Here is a 14394-nt window from a genome sequence, read left to right on the forward strand (position 1 = left end):
CGCGACCACTGAGACATATGCAACTGCGACAGGACGGCCAATGGCCAGTGCGAACATGTAAGATGCACAGTGGTCAGTCAGAATACTTGCTGTTTGGATACTGGGCCAGGCAAGTTTGCGAAATAGCCCGGTACGATGGTTGATGAGGGTGACAGCTGGGAACGAGAACGAACGATTCGAGACAGTGGAAAGTCGCGAATCCTTGCCCAGCAGATAGCGGGTTACCAGAAGGCTTGGTGAGACAAAGACTTTGGGATTGGCACGATGGAAGAATGCCCTGTATCAGACATCGACAGGCCTAGAGGAATGCAAGTCAGAAGAGGGTGCTCGCATGAGAAATGAGACTCAAGCAGGGCCTGCCAGGGCGGCGCAAACAAGAAAATCGACGATAATGCAGAGTACAGCAGGGCTGCTATGAACAGCGAGTCCATGCATTCCAGGCTCCGCAAGCCTAATACGAACACGGCGGAAGCCCAGGCAGGCAGGCACAAGACGATGTGACGTTGTCCGTTGCAGGCGCGTGGCGCTGATCCCAACCGGGTTTCAAGAGGGAAAAATCCATGTACGTACCGTGAGAGGAGGTCGGACGAGCGCAGTCCGCAGTCTAGGCAATGGAGATGCGAAGATGATGTTCTTGGTAACTGGTCATGGGGTGGGCGCGGAAAAGTGGTGATGGTGGTGGGCAGGCCGTTAGGCTAATATAAGAAGCATGCATATAGGTTGTATGTACAGGTGGTAAATGCGGAGGCTAAGCTTCGCAACGGCACGAACGAAAGGGCAAAAAAAGAAAAAGAGGAAAAAAAAAGGTAAAGTCAATGTGGTTCACAGGGAGATGGCTGGGAGCCGGGTAGTTCAATGAGCGTCGAGCTCGCGGAAATGAACGGAGAGGGGAGGCCCGGGGGGTGAATTGAAAAAAAGTGAGGGTGGATAAGAAGGGACAAGGCGAGGTAGTCGAGGCAGCGACGGTGCGTCTCGCGAGTAGAGAGATTTTGGCAGCGGAAGGGGTGGGAAAGCAGCCAGGGCTGAGGGTGGGACAGGCAAGGTTGGCATGGTTCAGAGTTTGGGCGCACTGACTAGAAGAAGTGTGGTGCAGGAAGCGAAGACGCCACTGCATCCGCCGTCGGTTCAGGGGTCTCAGAGTCGTCACTGGCGACGGGGTGCAGCATGGTGCGACAGGCACGAGCGCACACCCTCCCGTCTAGGGAATGAGGTGGCGAGGGTCCCCAAGGATGGGCCATTGAAGGTGAGATGACGATGGGCCAGAGATAATAATAAAAGTAATAATCATGATAGCAGGCCCTGACAGCCCGCGGAAGTAAGCCGCGAGATGGCGCTAAGCTTTTAGTTGTGTAGTAGTCCTGGCCCCACGAGGCTGGCACGGAGCCGTGGCCGTATTTTAGGCCCTTTGCTGTTGTGTCTTCTTCTTCTTCTTCTTCTTCTTCTTCTTGTTGTTGTTATGATGGTGGCGGTAGTGGTGGTGGTGTGGTGATGGAGGTTGGGGACCCTGTACCTGCAGCGTAGTGTATACGCGTATAGTATAGACAACTGCCGCAATGGCGCGTCCACTAGTAGCATTGTCTAACCCTCCAGCCAACCAAGCCCAAGAATCGGCCTCGACAATCGTCTTCAGCCAAGACGGCCCTTTTGGGCTCTGTCGCCTCGGATGGCGCTGTTTTGGTGCCAGCCGATGCGCCCACTGCAGGTGTCACCAAGCCTTACTGCAAGCCCTCCGATCGTGTGAACGCTGCGTTGATACTAGGTCGCTAGCAAGCGGTGGCGTGCTCGGCGCACACGTTGATTGACAGGCCGGACAATTCAAGGAGCCAGTGTATCGAGGGAGCAGCCAAGAGAAAGACTGAGCATGTTGTCATATTGTCTGCAGGCTGCAATCAATGCGAGGTCCACGGCATACTACATGGCATATGGCACGTAAAGTATCGAATGCACCGTGCTTAGAGTCCCCGCCCGTTCTGGCTCGCCTTAGTGACATGCAGGCGGGTGCACGTGACACGGCAAAGAAATTGTCCCCATCTACCATTACTTACTCCAGTACGCGGCAACGCAAAGCAAACACCAAGACAAGACAAAAGAAATGGTCACGCTATTGATTCCGGCGTCGCTCAAAACAAACAGCCACGCCCGTCTCTGCCGTGGCTAAGTACTTGCACCGTGTGCCCTAGTACCACGTTCTCCATCACTATCACCATCAACCCCCAGCAGCGTCACGGCGATCAATTCATCACGGCCCACCGCTCGCGGGTGCCGCATTGTGAAGAATGCCATGCACGCGCCTGTCCCACAGTACCGGTAGCAGTAGTTGCAACAACAATATTAGCAACAACAACCACCGGCCTGGCTACTGTGTCCTGTAAGCAGGCACGACGGGCGGTAGCACCATGCAGCGCCCTTGATCACCCATCATGCCGCGTCCCACGGCTCATGTCGAGCCCGAGTCATCTCTCATGTAACCGAACCCCCACGAGACGTTTGCCGTTGACAGGAAAAAAACAAATCCCACGAGCGCTGCTACTGACTACTAGTCCATCATCCACCATGGCCTCATCGTCCCGAGTTCGTCATAGAACCTCTACCCACCAGCCTCACATGCTCTGCCAGCCTCTTTAACTTTACCACAGGCAATTGCAGTAGCAGACGCAGTCGGTCTCACCGACACCGACATTGATAACATCAGCACACCTGTAACACCCGGCGACCGCTTCAGAACTCGGCCCTTGCGAAACGATAGCGCGGAATCCTCTCTCGATGCAGCTGCTGCTTCACCGAATCGCGCATATGCACATCCGTGCTCGCACCACGACTCCGCAAATTACCCAAATGCCCTTCCCAATACACCACCTCTCAAGCCAGCAGAGTCACGCCCTAGGCCCGTCTCGCCCTTGGGGTTAGCCAATGTCCGCATTCGTCGCTCCCACCACAGCTCACGACTGCTTCAGTCTCCCGCGCGTGCTGGCCACGCCGCACGTATGAGGCAGCTTTTTGAAGATGCTAGCCACGAACAGCAAACATTGCAGCCGGCACATTTGCCATATCCGCAGTTGCCAAACATTTCAGCAAAAGCATCGTCATCGCTAGCTCGTCGTGGCCACGTGCACTGCCATTCGCAGCAAGCCACCTCCCCCGTTCGCCGACTAGAGTCTCTATGCATATCGACGACGTTATTACCACGCCCTCCGCCAGGTTTCGCAAAAACGTCGCAACAGAGTTCTGAGTCCTGGTCCGACGATTCCGGCTACCTGATTCCAGGCTCGCGTAGTAAACCCAACCCAAAGTCTATCCGTGCCTCTGTACTTGATGACCGCATCGACAAGTGGCTCACTGGTGTTTCAACGCCAAACGGCCATGAACCTTATGCCAAGCTTCCCCAACCAAATACGTATCCCAGGCCGCAATTCTGTCAGCGCTCGTCCTCGAATTTCAGTGAAATGGCTTCGAGAAGCGGTCAAGAAACGATAGAAGCACCTTTAGCAGACACCGTCACCATACGCGATGTATTCCATACTCACACAGAGTCTACCATCCGCCCCGCAACACCAATCCGCTCGTATCCTCGTGCTACTAACCACCATGCCTCATCCCCTGATCCCGACCTCCAGCTCAGCCCTCTAAGCCCCAACGTCTGCATCGAGCGCGGTCCCTCGCGCTACCATTCTTCCCGCAACTTACACACCACTGCTGCATCTCCCACCAAATCCCCCTACGCGACCTCCAAGGAAAACGCCACTCCTCCCAATAACATTCCTTCTCGCCACCCACAACGTGGCAGTAGCGGCAACGGTGTCCAGGTCTCCCCCTGTAAAATCGGCATCGGAACACGATTCCAGCACCCAAGTCACTCTCCCCATTCAAGCCGCGGAATACGCTCTCGACAGCTACATCCGCAACCCTCGGTCTGACAAGCGGATGGCATCCCCATCTCAAAGATGCGACCTTGGGGGGAGAGGGGGGTGGGGTGTACACAGATGCTGGGATAGGTAAACGTCGTGAAAGAGAGGTAATTGGTAACTTGTGTAATCATTATCATCCTTGCCATAACACAAGACCAACGATACATTATTCAAATAAACAAAGGTACCTTGGCATTAATTTACTGGGCGAAACGAGGAGTAAGAGTGGCAAATCAAATTCCAATCCAATAAGATCAGAAAAAAGGCACAGAGGGAAGAATTGGTGCATTATTCTTCTACCCTTATTCACCTCACTTCATTCCTTGGATGCGTTTCCCGTAAAACAAAACACGAAGATGGCGTCAAGTATATAGTTTAAAATTTAGACTCATTCATGCCTTTTGCTCCCCCACCGACGGACTCAACTCCTCATCACGCACAACCCTACAAATCTGAATCTTGGCCTTGCCCGCCCTGAGCACGAGTGCCTCCCAGTCGACCAGGTAATGATTCGGGTCAAACTCTTTACCGGGTTCGATAGTGGCCCATCTGAGGGCGGTGGGATTATCCAGGGAACCCGAGTTGGGGACGATGACGTAGGCGCCTTTTTTGGCAATGAGCCGACTGGCTTCTGAGCGCGAGGTGGCGAGGCCGGCGGCGTGGAGGATGTGAGGGAAGGATCCTGGGGCGAGCAGGGACAGGGGTAGGGTGATGATTTTATTGTCCGAGGGGGGCGGAGGTGTTGCGCCGGTGGGTGACTGGGCGGGCGAGCTGGTGGAAGCATAGGCGCGCTTGTAGGCTAGGAGCTCTTGTTCTTTTGCGCTGAGTGGGGGTTCGGCGGTCGGCGATGGGGACAATGATGAGGCATCGGTATCCTTGCTGTTGGAAATGGCGGTTCGGAGGGAGAGGAGGGAAAAGGTGTTTGTGCCTTGGCTGAAGGCGTCTTTATGGGCTGCTTCGGCTTTCTTTGCTGCGGCGGCGCCGTGGGCTAGCTCGACGATTTCGCGGGCGAGGATGTGCTGGGCTAGGCGCTTGGAGGGGTCTTGGGATTGCTGGGACATGAGCAGCTTGATGGAGTCGAGGGGGAGGAAGGTGAAGAGTTTGAGGTAGCGCTCTACATCCGCATCGGCGGTGCGCATAAAGTACTGTGATGCGAGTTAGTTAAGGAATCCAGTTGGTGTCAAAGTAACAGAGGTAAGTACCTGGTAGAGGTCAAATGAGTTCAGCATCTGACCGTCCAGCCAGACAGCATTGCCAGCACTCTTGCCAAACTTCTCGCCAGAAGCGGTTGTAAGTAACGGCGTGGTAAGTCCATACGTTGCTACGCGTGGGTCCTCTTCTGCCGCTCCGTCATCCATGCCATATATCTTACGCATATGACTAACAGCGTTCATGCCCGCAATAATGTTGCCATATTGATCCGAGCCACCAATTTGAAGTTGAACACCCTGGTTCTTATACATGCTCCACCAGTCGTAGGCTTGGAAGAGGGGGTAGCTGAACTCAGATATAGCCATGCCTTCGCCGCTTTCCATTCGAAGCTTGACTCTGGTGCATGTGTGAGAAAGCGAGCCTGTACGACAATCGAGTATGACTTACGAATCGCGACTGAGCATAGCGCCCAGACGCATGCCCGAGCCCAAGTCCCTCATCAACTCCACTGCGCTGAGTTTCTCGAGCCACCTGCGGTTGTTGAGAATATCTTGCTTCCGGCTCGTCATCTGCGGGAACTGGTGCTTGATACCCAAGCACTTGACATTGGTCCATAGCTTCTCAAGCTGTCGCTGTATGCTCTCCACATTCATGGATTGCACATTCTCCGCCTGGCGCGAGCGTGCTGTCGTTCTGCCAGAAGGATCTCCAATCTGTACAGTGCCTCCGCCCAACTAACCATGATTAACAGCCATTGTACGTGACGGATCGTGGGGAGCTCACCAAGCTCACGGTGTAGTGGCCATGCAGGTACATCCAGTACAGTGCCATCAGGGGGAGAAGATGGCCGACATGCAGAGAGGGTGCTGTTGGGTCTACGCCAACATATACACCAATGCGCTTCTCAGTGAGCAGCCAATTGAGTTCCTTGCGTCCGCTGTAAATTCTCAGTATAGTCCTACCATGGCTGCCTTCTCCTTTCCATGCTCACCCAGCAACATCCTTGACAAATCCTCGCTCTTCAAGCACGCTCAGCATGCTCTGCTGTATCCCCGCTCGCACTCTGCCCGTTTGCTCTTCCCATTGTGCCTGTCTGGTTGCTGGATCTGATTCCTCGTCAGCCCACCTCTTTGCTGGTCGCTCACCGCGCGCCAAAGTAGACTGCTGCCGTATGTATTGTCGACACACGAGGAACCGTGGTCTGGACAGTTGTCTCCAGGTTGACATAGCTGCCAATTGCACCGCATCGCATCTGGCCCCAGGTCAAAAATGTTCCGGCCTGCCAAGCGGGAGCGAGCTCGACGCCGATTGGCCGAAGCTCACAGCTCCCTGCAGCTTCCCCGACGTCTCCGCATCCGCATTCATCCACATCCGCACACGTCACATGCACTGCCCTTGCGCATGATGCTACTACAGTTAGTGCCTACATGTACACCGTTGATCTCCTAGCTGCAACCTCAGTCAAACATCAATTTACCCTCCTTGCCTCCATCTCTAGTTGTTTTGCCTGATTGTGTCTTGTTGTTCTGTCAATCCCAAGTACCCTAAGCACAGCTTACTCTTACACCTCACCTTGAGCTTTCCTTGTCCAGTGTAACGAAACCCCTTGTTTTGCCACCATGTATGCCTCACTTACCTGCCATCCGCCGTTGGGCCAGACAACGACCATTGCTTCAGGTAGAGACTCTGTGAGTTCAAGCTGCTCTGGGTGCTGGACATGGTTCTAACGTCCTTTCAGGTCAAGTTCACAGTAGTCATTGAGAGCTCTGTTGCCTCAGAAAAGAGCTGGGAAGTCGCTTTATGGCATAATTTCCATGCCTCCGACCAATGGACCAGCTCTAACTTTGAGCCCAACCTCGAACCAACTGTTGTATGAGCGGCTGTCCTGCCATATATGCATTAACAAAGCTGATGGTCTCAAGACGGCGGTCAGCCCCCACCGAACCGATTTAAAACGTCAGTGCTTTACATTTGAACTCACGGGCCGCCCGAAGCACGGTTCTTCAGTGTCATACACTGTTACCTTCAGATCAGGAAAGGTGTGTTCTCAAAAATTAGTTCATAAACTTCGTCACTTCAACATCAATGCTTTGTGCGCTTCAAAAATAAGAATGAACTTCACCATTTCTTCAAAGACACAATTGACAATTGCAGGACGAGCCATGGAAATGGGCAAACGAGCACTTCTCAACTTCCGATGGCCATCTCATCTATCAATCACCAGAAACCCTGGACGACAACTTGGCATGGTATCTTGAAAATCTTCCGCCATTTCTCACAGTCTCGAAGGAGCAAAGTGATACGCCTAATACTCAGTTATGGGATATCTCCTACCCAATCGGGGCAGCCTCTGGCAAAACACCCGGTCAATCACGCGAAAAACTGGGCAAGCCTACTAACCTCTCCCGGTGGTTTGCGTCAATTCGCCTATGGGCTCCGTGGATTGCACCTAGACAAGGCAAGGATCGCTTCCAGCCGGACAAAGAGGCTATTTTGGCTGCCTTTGAGCGACATGACGGGTCACACTTGGTGATTCTAGCAATCAGTGGAGTTGGGGATGTTCTCACTACTCTCAATCACGATGGAGCTGGAAATATCGTAATGAATTCCGCAAACGATGCCGACAAGGACGGAACAGTTCGCCTTGTTGCTACGGTTGGAAAGAGTGTAGAAGATGCAATTGCTGCCTCAATGTACTATGCACGCAGGCTTGTAATGGCCTACGAAGAATCTACTGGGCAGGTCGATGAGGAGACCAAGGCTCTGGTCGACGACTTCAAACCTCAATGGCTGGAAAACTGGTACGACGGATTGTCATACTGTACCTGGAATGGATTGGGCCAGAAACTCACAGAGGATAAAATCTTCGATGCCTTGGAATCTCTGCAAAAGAACGAGATCAATATCAGCAACCTCATCATCGATGATAATTGGCAGTCACTGAATACAGAAGGTGGAGATCAGTTTGACAATGCATGGATGGAGTTTGAAGCCAACAAGAATGGCTTCCCCCGCGGTCTCAAGGCTACAGTAGGCCATATCCGAGACAAGTACAAGCACATCAAGCACGTCGCAGTCTGGCATGCCATGTTCGGCTACTGGGGTGGTGTAGCTCCCGAAGGACGTATTGCAAAAGAGTACAAAACGACAACCGTCAAACTCAAAGACGGAGTCTCAGGCGGTGAAATCATAGTAGTTGCCGAAGAAGACGTCGACCGCTTCTACAAAGACTTTTACGCATTCCTATCTTCCTGCGGCGTCGACTCCGTAAAGACAGATGCCCAATTCTTCCTTGACGAACTCCACGACGCAGACGACCGGCGCAAACTCGTCAAATCCTTTCAAGACGCCTGGTCCATTGCCCAACTCCGCTACTTCTCCGCCCGCGCCATATCCTGCATGTCACAAGCACCCCCCTTGATCTTCCACTCGCAACTCCCCTCCAACAAACCCCGCATGCTCCTCCGCAACTCGGACGACTTCTTCCCCGAAGTCCCCGCCAGCCACCCCTGGCATATCTTCTGCAACGCCCACAATTCGCTCCTGACACAGTACCTCAATATCCTCCCAGACTGGGACATGTTCCAAACAAGCCACGACTACGCCGCTTTCCACGCCGCAGGCCGCTGCGTCTCCGGCGGTCCCATCTACATAACTGATGTACCAGGCCACCACGATATCAACCTCATCAATCAAATGACGGGAAATACCCCCCGCGGCGACACCGTCATCCTCCGCCCCCACACCGTCGGCAAAAGTACCTCCGCATACAACGCCTACGACGACGCTGTCCTCCTCAAAGTCAGCACCTACGTTGGACGGGCACACACCGGCGTCCCCATCCTTGGCATCTTCAACTGCACCCCCAAACCCCTCTCCGAAATCATCGCCCTTGACGCTTTCCCCGGCGCAGAAAAAGGAACTTACATCATCCGCTCGCATACAGACGGCCAGGTCAGCAAACCCACCAGCGTAGCTACCAACGCAGCGTTTGTGCATCTTGATGTTGCGGTGCGTGGCTGGGAGATTCTATCGGCCTTCCCGCTACAGTCGTTTACGCTGGAGCGTGGCGAAGGCCTGAGTGCGAGCGGTCCTACACATATCGATGTAGCGAATTTGGGTGTCCTGGGTAAAATGACGGGGGCGGCGGCGATTATCAATTCAGACGCCTACGTCGAGAAGAGTTCGGGACGGCTCAGGGTTTGGACTAGTTTGAAGGTTTTGGGCACCTTTGGTAAGTTCCCTTATCTACCTAATCTTCCCTTTTTTTTGATAAAAGTGGAGTGCTAATGTGAAATTTTTTTTAAAAAAAGGATTGTACATCTCAGATCTCCCTAGTCGATCAATCGAAAATGACTTCTTCGCCGTCCTGTTTGGCAGGCCTATCCCGCTACATTGTGTCAGTGTAAGCAAAGGGTGCGAGAATGTGCTTGAGATTGATACGGTGAGGGCGTGGAAGGAGACGGATTCGAAGGCCGGGTGGAGCAATGAGGTTGTTGTTGAGGTTTTTATTCGATGAAGTGAAAGGATTTTGGAGTATGGAGGGATTAGGGGGACGGAGTTAGGTTTCGCGGGGGTTTCTTATATGCAATGAAGTGGTTTTTTTTCGAATGTGTGCAACCTGTGTATCGGTTCAAATTTGATATTCCTCATCATGATTGCAACACGTCACCATTCAAGTACCAGTTTATTTTCCCCAGGAGATGTATAAAGTTCAAGAGAATAAGACTTTCAGGTATCTCGATCAAACGTAAAATACACATGCAAGCATAAACGCTACCATCCAACGCCGAAAACACACGATTGCTCATTGGGAGAACAAAAAAGACCAGACCAGACATGAACAGTTTATGCACTTGTTTTTCTTCTTTCTTCGTCTGGCTGTTCCATACCAGCAGTGTCATTTACAAGACGGCGTTTCGTAACGTCTCTCCTTGCTCATATGTCACATGATTGGCCTTCCTTCCTTCATCACTGGGGTTTTTTTCTCCCTCATGGATTCCCGATTTGAAACACTCATCATAACTTGACACCCCAGATACCACGTCCGCCAGCAACACCGACCCATTCGCCGCCTTGTCCAGTCAGTGCGCTCTGAGGAGCCCAGCTAAGGTTGCCGACTTCATAGTCGCATCGCCAGCTAGCGTACGGACCCTTTTGGCCGACTGGTGCATTCTGCTGGTTTGCAGCGCCATTTGCGGGATGTGAGTTTGCAGGTGGAGGTGGGGGTTGTGTTGAGGCGTGTTCACCACTGATTGTAGCACCATTGTTTGCATGTAGCAGATCCCATATCAAGACGAGCGAATCGTCGGCGCCAGATGCGAGCATTCCTCTCCGAGAAGGGTTCCATTCTATACTGTTGACAGCTGCAGAGTGACCGCGAAGCTCGAGCAGAGCTTGGCCGGGTTGTCTAACATCGAGGATACGGATGAGATTGGAGTCGGCGGCAAAAGTAGCAAGGAGGTGTGAGTCGTGTGGAGAAGCGGCGAGTCGGAGCAGCGGTGGAGCATACGACATGGTCTGCTGTGCTTTGGTCGGAGACATGCGGCCAGTTGGCGAGCCTGTTTGAAGTTAGTTACTCGTATACATAGGAAAACAGCATGTACTCACTCTTGTCTCTATCAGCACCCTTATCAGAAGGCTCGTAGATGATTGTGCTGTGTTCGAGGCTGCGCAGATCAAACATGCGTACACTTCCATCGGCACCGCAGCTCACAAAGACGTCGACACTGCCTGCGCAGAAGCGAACATCAAAGACTTCCTTATCGTGAGCAATCAATTGTGTCTTTGCTGTAAGAGAAGGAATGTCCCAAATTGTGCAAGTTGTGTCTATGCTGGAGGTGATGATGAGCTTTGGCGACATAGTGTTCCAGTCAAGGGACGTGAGCGGGGCGGTATGCTCTGGTGTCTTGGAATTGGAGAGAAGCGCAAGTGGTGTAAGCTTAGGAAGCTGAGGTTCTCGTGTATTCACGGATGATGAGCGTGTGATGGTGTTGCTCGTTGTGTTTCCAGAGGCTTGAGGTAGCGACCACAGGCGCAGGTGGTCGCCAGACGTTGCGAGGAGGTCTGTCGACTGTTTCTGTGACGAGGGAGGCTCCCACAGCATGCGTGTGACTGGGAAAGAACATGTGGCTTCGGCAATGGCGTTGTATTCAAGGCCAAAGGGGGTTGCGCCAGGGGCGGAGACGTCTTGGGGCGCAATCTGCGTGTCGAGGATGCGAATCTAAACAGCGCATTAGTTGAGGTCTCATCGTTCCCAAATGACTGCTTACAAAGTTGTGGTTGTCTTCTAGGTAACTGCCCACGGCCATCTTGCCGGCGCTGTTGCTCCCCGATACATTCCACTTGCACCAATCGAAGGCGTATATGCTCCAGGGGGCGAGGTAGTTGCTGTTGGAAGGCACCTTGTTCATGTCGCCGAGGGTTGGGTTGCCGTGGCCCGCATTCTCAGGCTCCATGTTTGAGTTTGCGCGTGGTCTAATATCCGCGAGGCCAAGGGGAGATTGGGATGCGGCGCCCGAAGGGGTCGTGGGATAGTACTTTTGCGCGGGCGTGCCGGCGGCGTACTTGGGCTGCTGCTGCTCGGGGGTATTGGAAAAAGGAATGTATTTCTGGTCAGGGCCCAGGCCGGCTGGGCTGGAGCGCGAGTACGAGTGCGACGAGTGGGGGGAGTGCTGGGACTGGCTAATTGTGTTTGAGCGCGTGGGTAGCGTGTACTGCTGAGCGTTCGTGGCTATCTGCGTCTGGGGAGGCCCAACGGGGGCAGTGTAAGAAGTGGTAGGGCCGGGTCGCTGTTGTTGCTGTTGCGGCTGCTGGGACGGTTGTGGCTGCGGTGGCTGCTGTGGCTGCTGCTGTTGCTGTTGCTGCGACGCCGCACCGCTTGCAGGCTGAAGACTGCCGGGCACAGCGGGAGAAGCATACTGGCTGTTTTGGGGGGTGCCATGGTCAAGGTTGATGTTGGGCGCCGACCGATAGGTGTCGGGCGGGTTGTACATTTGCTGACCCGACGTCGCTGGAGGGGGCACTGAGGCATGCTGGCCTACTGCTGCCGATACATGGTGCTCTTCGGGGGCGCGCCCTCCCATGCTGGGCACTTTGTGTCGCGGCGTATCGAAGCTCGAGTTTGCAGCTGGCGGTGCCGTGGATGCCATGTACGCTTCGCCCGGTGCTTGGGCATTGCCACTGCTTCCTGGCAGAAAGGCATCGGTGCCCGCCCGTGTGGTGCCCTGGGTTGCCGCGCGCAGATTGCCTCCAGGCGCTCCTATGCCTGCGGATGGGGGAGATGGTTATCAGCTGGTGTTCAGGTAGAGTGCCCCGGAGGCCTACATACTCCCAAGCGCCGAAGCGGCGGCATAGATGCCCTGCGCTGGGTCGAGGGGCGCATTCTGGTGGTGGTTTCCGAAGGGCATGGCGCCTGCAATTCCTACCGCGCTGGCTCACCAAGAGGGAAAAGAAAAACAAAGTGACGTGCAACGGTTGCGGCGTGGAGTCGTCTGGGAAAGCGACATGTGCGGTTGGCGTATGTAGAGTCCCTGGGCGGCTCTGTCTCGGCAAATGTTCCCCACCACCCCTCCAACCAACCCTCCCATTCACGTCCAGGGCGGGCAAGAGGACGGACATTGCATAAGAGCCCCCGCGATTGATGCTCCCTCTGCTCGCAAGACGTATTGCATTCAACTCTGTCTCTGTTCCGACCACACCTCTGGTTCGCATAGTGATTGCTCGTCATTTTGAAACCATGCCGCCCTCACGCAAGTCAGTCCACCGTGCCCTGTTGTTGCTGCCGCCTGCACCAGCTCCGTCATCGTATGCAGCACTCAAGGCTGCATACAACGCCCCAATATGCACCGTTTTGAAAGAGTTGGCAGCATCACAGTCTAAATCACAGGGGCAGACTCTCCTGGAAATTGCTTTGCCATGCCCGCATCTGTACGGACATCTTGATGCGCCGCGGGGACCGTATTACGCCATCACGCAGCAGCTAGTCGCTGACCTCTACAAACTCGTTTGCATCACGACAAGCAGGCATGCTATCGATACAGAAGATGAGGAAGGCATCGACGCCCGCATTGTGCTGGTGGCATACCCAAGAGACGGTCACCTGACCGGGCCCCTGCCGGATGCTACTCCAGAGCAGGAACTCCAAGGGCCAGCCGTCGACATGCACACACTAGCTCGCAGCCCTCGGCCATGGCACGTCGTCTATTCAGTCGAGAGCGAACAGGGCGAGCAAGTGCTGAAGGCCTTTACATCTCTGGCCAAGTCTCAATACGCAGTGAACAAAGTCCGAGGCGGACTAGTGAGTGTAGACGCTTCGGCACCAGAGTCATCTTCCCAACAGGCCAGTGCAGCTACGAACCACATCTCGGTAGCTGTTGGAGGAACTTTTGATCATCTCCACATTGGCCACAAGCTGCTGCTAACCATGTTCGCATTCATGCTGGGGAGACGGCAGTCGTCTACTTCAGAGTCGAAACCCAGCGTGCTTACCGTTGGAATCACCGGCGATGCCCTGCTACAGAAGAAAAAGTATGCAGACCAGCTGGAGAGCTGGAAGCAACGCCAGGAATCGGTACACAACTTTCTCTCACACCTTGTCTACTTTGGATCTCCGGATGACGAACGGATTCGTGTCGAGGAACTGAATGAGCCTGAGCCAAATGGCCATGCCGTGCATGTCAGCTATCCCTTTGGGCTCACTATCAAATATGTTGAGATATGGGATCCTTTTGGCCCGACCATCACGGACAAGGACATTACCGCCCTGGTGCTCTCGCTGGAAACGAGGAGCGGGGGTGCGGCAGTCAACGAAAAGCGCAAGCAGCAGGGCTGGGAGGCGCTCGAGGTGTTTGAGGTTGCGGTTCTCGATGCCAGCGAAGAAGACAACGTGGACGAATCTTTCGAGAGCAAGCTGAGCAGTACGGAGATCCGGCGCAAACGCAGCGAGCGCAGTCGGGTCTAGAGCACAGGGGGTTGAGGTGAAGATGAGGCGAAGACAATCAGGCGGAAATGACGGATAAAGACAGAGCGAGTTGAGGCGGTATGTGGCGGTATGTAAGTCGATGGACGGGTGGACGGGTGGACAGGGTGGAAAAAAAGACAAGTCGACGTCTGGATTGAGTGCTTGTGTAACGGCACACTAGGGCTGGGTGCGATGGGATGAGGCGACACGACGGCACAAAAAGCAAATGACGTTGTGGAGGGGGGCACATATAGGGCTTGGATACGAGCAACACGTTTGCTGTCAGACGAGCAGAGGCACGCGGGCGTCGTCTTGTACCCGTTGAGACGGGCGGGCGAGGCGGGCGAGGCCACTGCAGGCGGTGCCGGGGGGGGG

General features: G+C 54.2%; 6 protein-coding genes across 6 annotated transcripts; 3 read left to right on the top strand and 3 right to left on the bottom strand.

Moving 5' to 3' along the window:
* Positions 1-748: 748 nt before the first annotated feature.
* COCCADRAFT_99316 (uncharacterized protein) lies at positions 749-1114 on the bottom strand (the record flags this gene model as incomplete). The annotated part of the gene is made up of 1 exon (XM_007715311.1): positions 749-1114. One exon carries the CDS (start codon positions 1112-1114, stop codon positions 749-751), a length of 366 nt encoding a protein of 121 aa, XP_007713501.1.
* Positions 1115-2553: 1439 nt separating this feature from the next.
* On the top strand, positions 2554-3914 carry COCCADRAFT_27234 (uncharacterized protein; the record flags this gene model as incomplete). Its single annotated transcript, XM_007715283.1, has 2 exons — positions 2554-2571; positions 2637-3914. 2 exons carry the CDS (start codon positions 2554-2556, stop codon positions 3912-3914), a joined length of 1296 nt encoding a protein of 431 aa, XP_007713473.1.
* Positions 3915-4297: 383 nt separating this feature from the next.
* COCCADRAFT_27235 (uncharacterized protein) lies at positions 4298-6284 on the bottom strand (the record flags this gene model as incomplete). Its single annotated transcript, XM_007715284.1, has 5 exons — positions 4298-5050; positions 5108-5453; positions 5505-5791; positions 5841-5994; positions 6049-6284. 5 exons carry the CDS (start codon positions 6282-6284, stop codon positions 4298-4300), a joined length of 1776 nt encoding a protein of 591 aa, XP_007713474.1.
* A 392-nt stretch (positions 6285-6676) lies between these two features.
* Positions 6677-9576, top strand: COCCADRAFT_99272 (glycoside hydrolase family 36 protein; the record flags this gene model as incomplete). The annotated part of the gene is made up of 4 exons (XM_007715312.1): positions 6677-6745; positions 6935-7096; positions 7212-9291; positions 9371-9576. 4 exons carry the CDS (start codon positions 6677-6679, stop codon positions 9574-9576), a joined length of 2517 nt encoding a protein of 838 aa, XP_007713502.1.
* A 500-nt stretch (positions 9577-10076) lies between these two features.
* On the bottom strand, positions 10077-12466 carry COCCADRAFT_27237 (uncharacterized protein; the record flags this gene model as incomplete). The annotated part of the gene is made up of 4 exons (XM_007715285.1): positions 10077-10618; positions 10668-11280; positions 11330-12324; positions 12388-12466. 4 exons carry the CDS (start codon positions 12464-12466, stop codon positions 10077-10079), a joined length of 2229 nt encoding a protein of 742 aa, XP_007713475.1.
* Positions 12467-12795: 329 nt separating this feature from the next.
* On the top strand, positions 12796-14019 carry COCCADRAFT_6039 (uncharacterized protein; the record flags this gene model as incomplete). Its single annotated transcript, XM_007715280.1, has 1 exon — positions 12796-14019. One exon carries the CDS (start codon positions 12796-12798, stop codon positions 14017-14019), a length of 1224 nt encoding a protein of 407 aa, XP_007713470.1.
* Between the last annotated feature and the right edge of the window lie 375 nt (positions 14020-14394).

The sequence above is a fragment of the Bipolaris zeicola genome, assembly GCF_000523435.1.
Source record: "Bipolaris zeicola 26-R-13 unplaced genomic scaffold scaffold_102, whole genome shotgun sequence".
Lineage (NCBI taxonomy): Eukaryota > Fungi > Ascomycota > Dothideomycetes > Pleosporales > Pleosporaceae > Bipolaris > Bipolaris zeicola.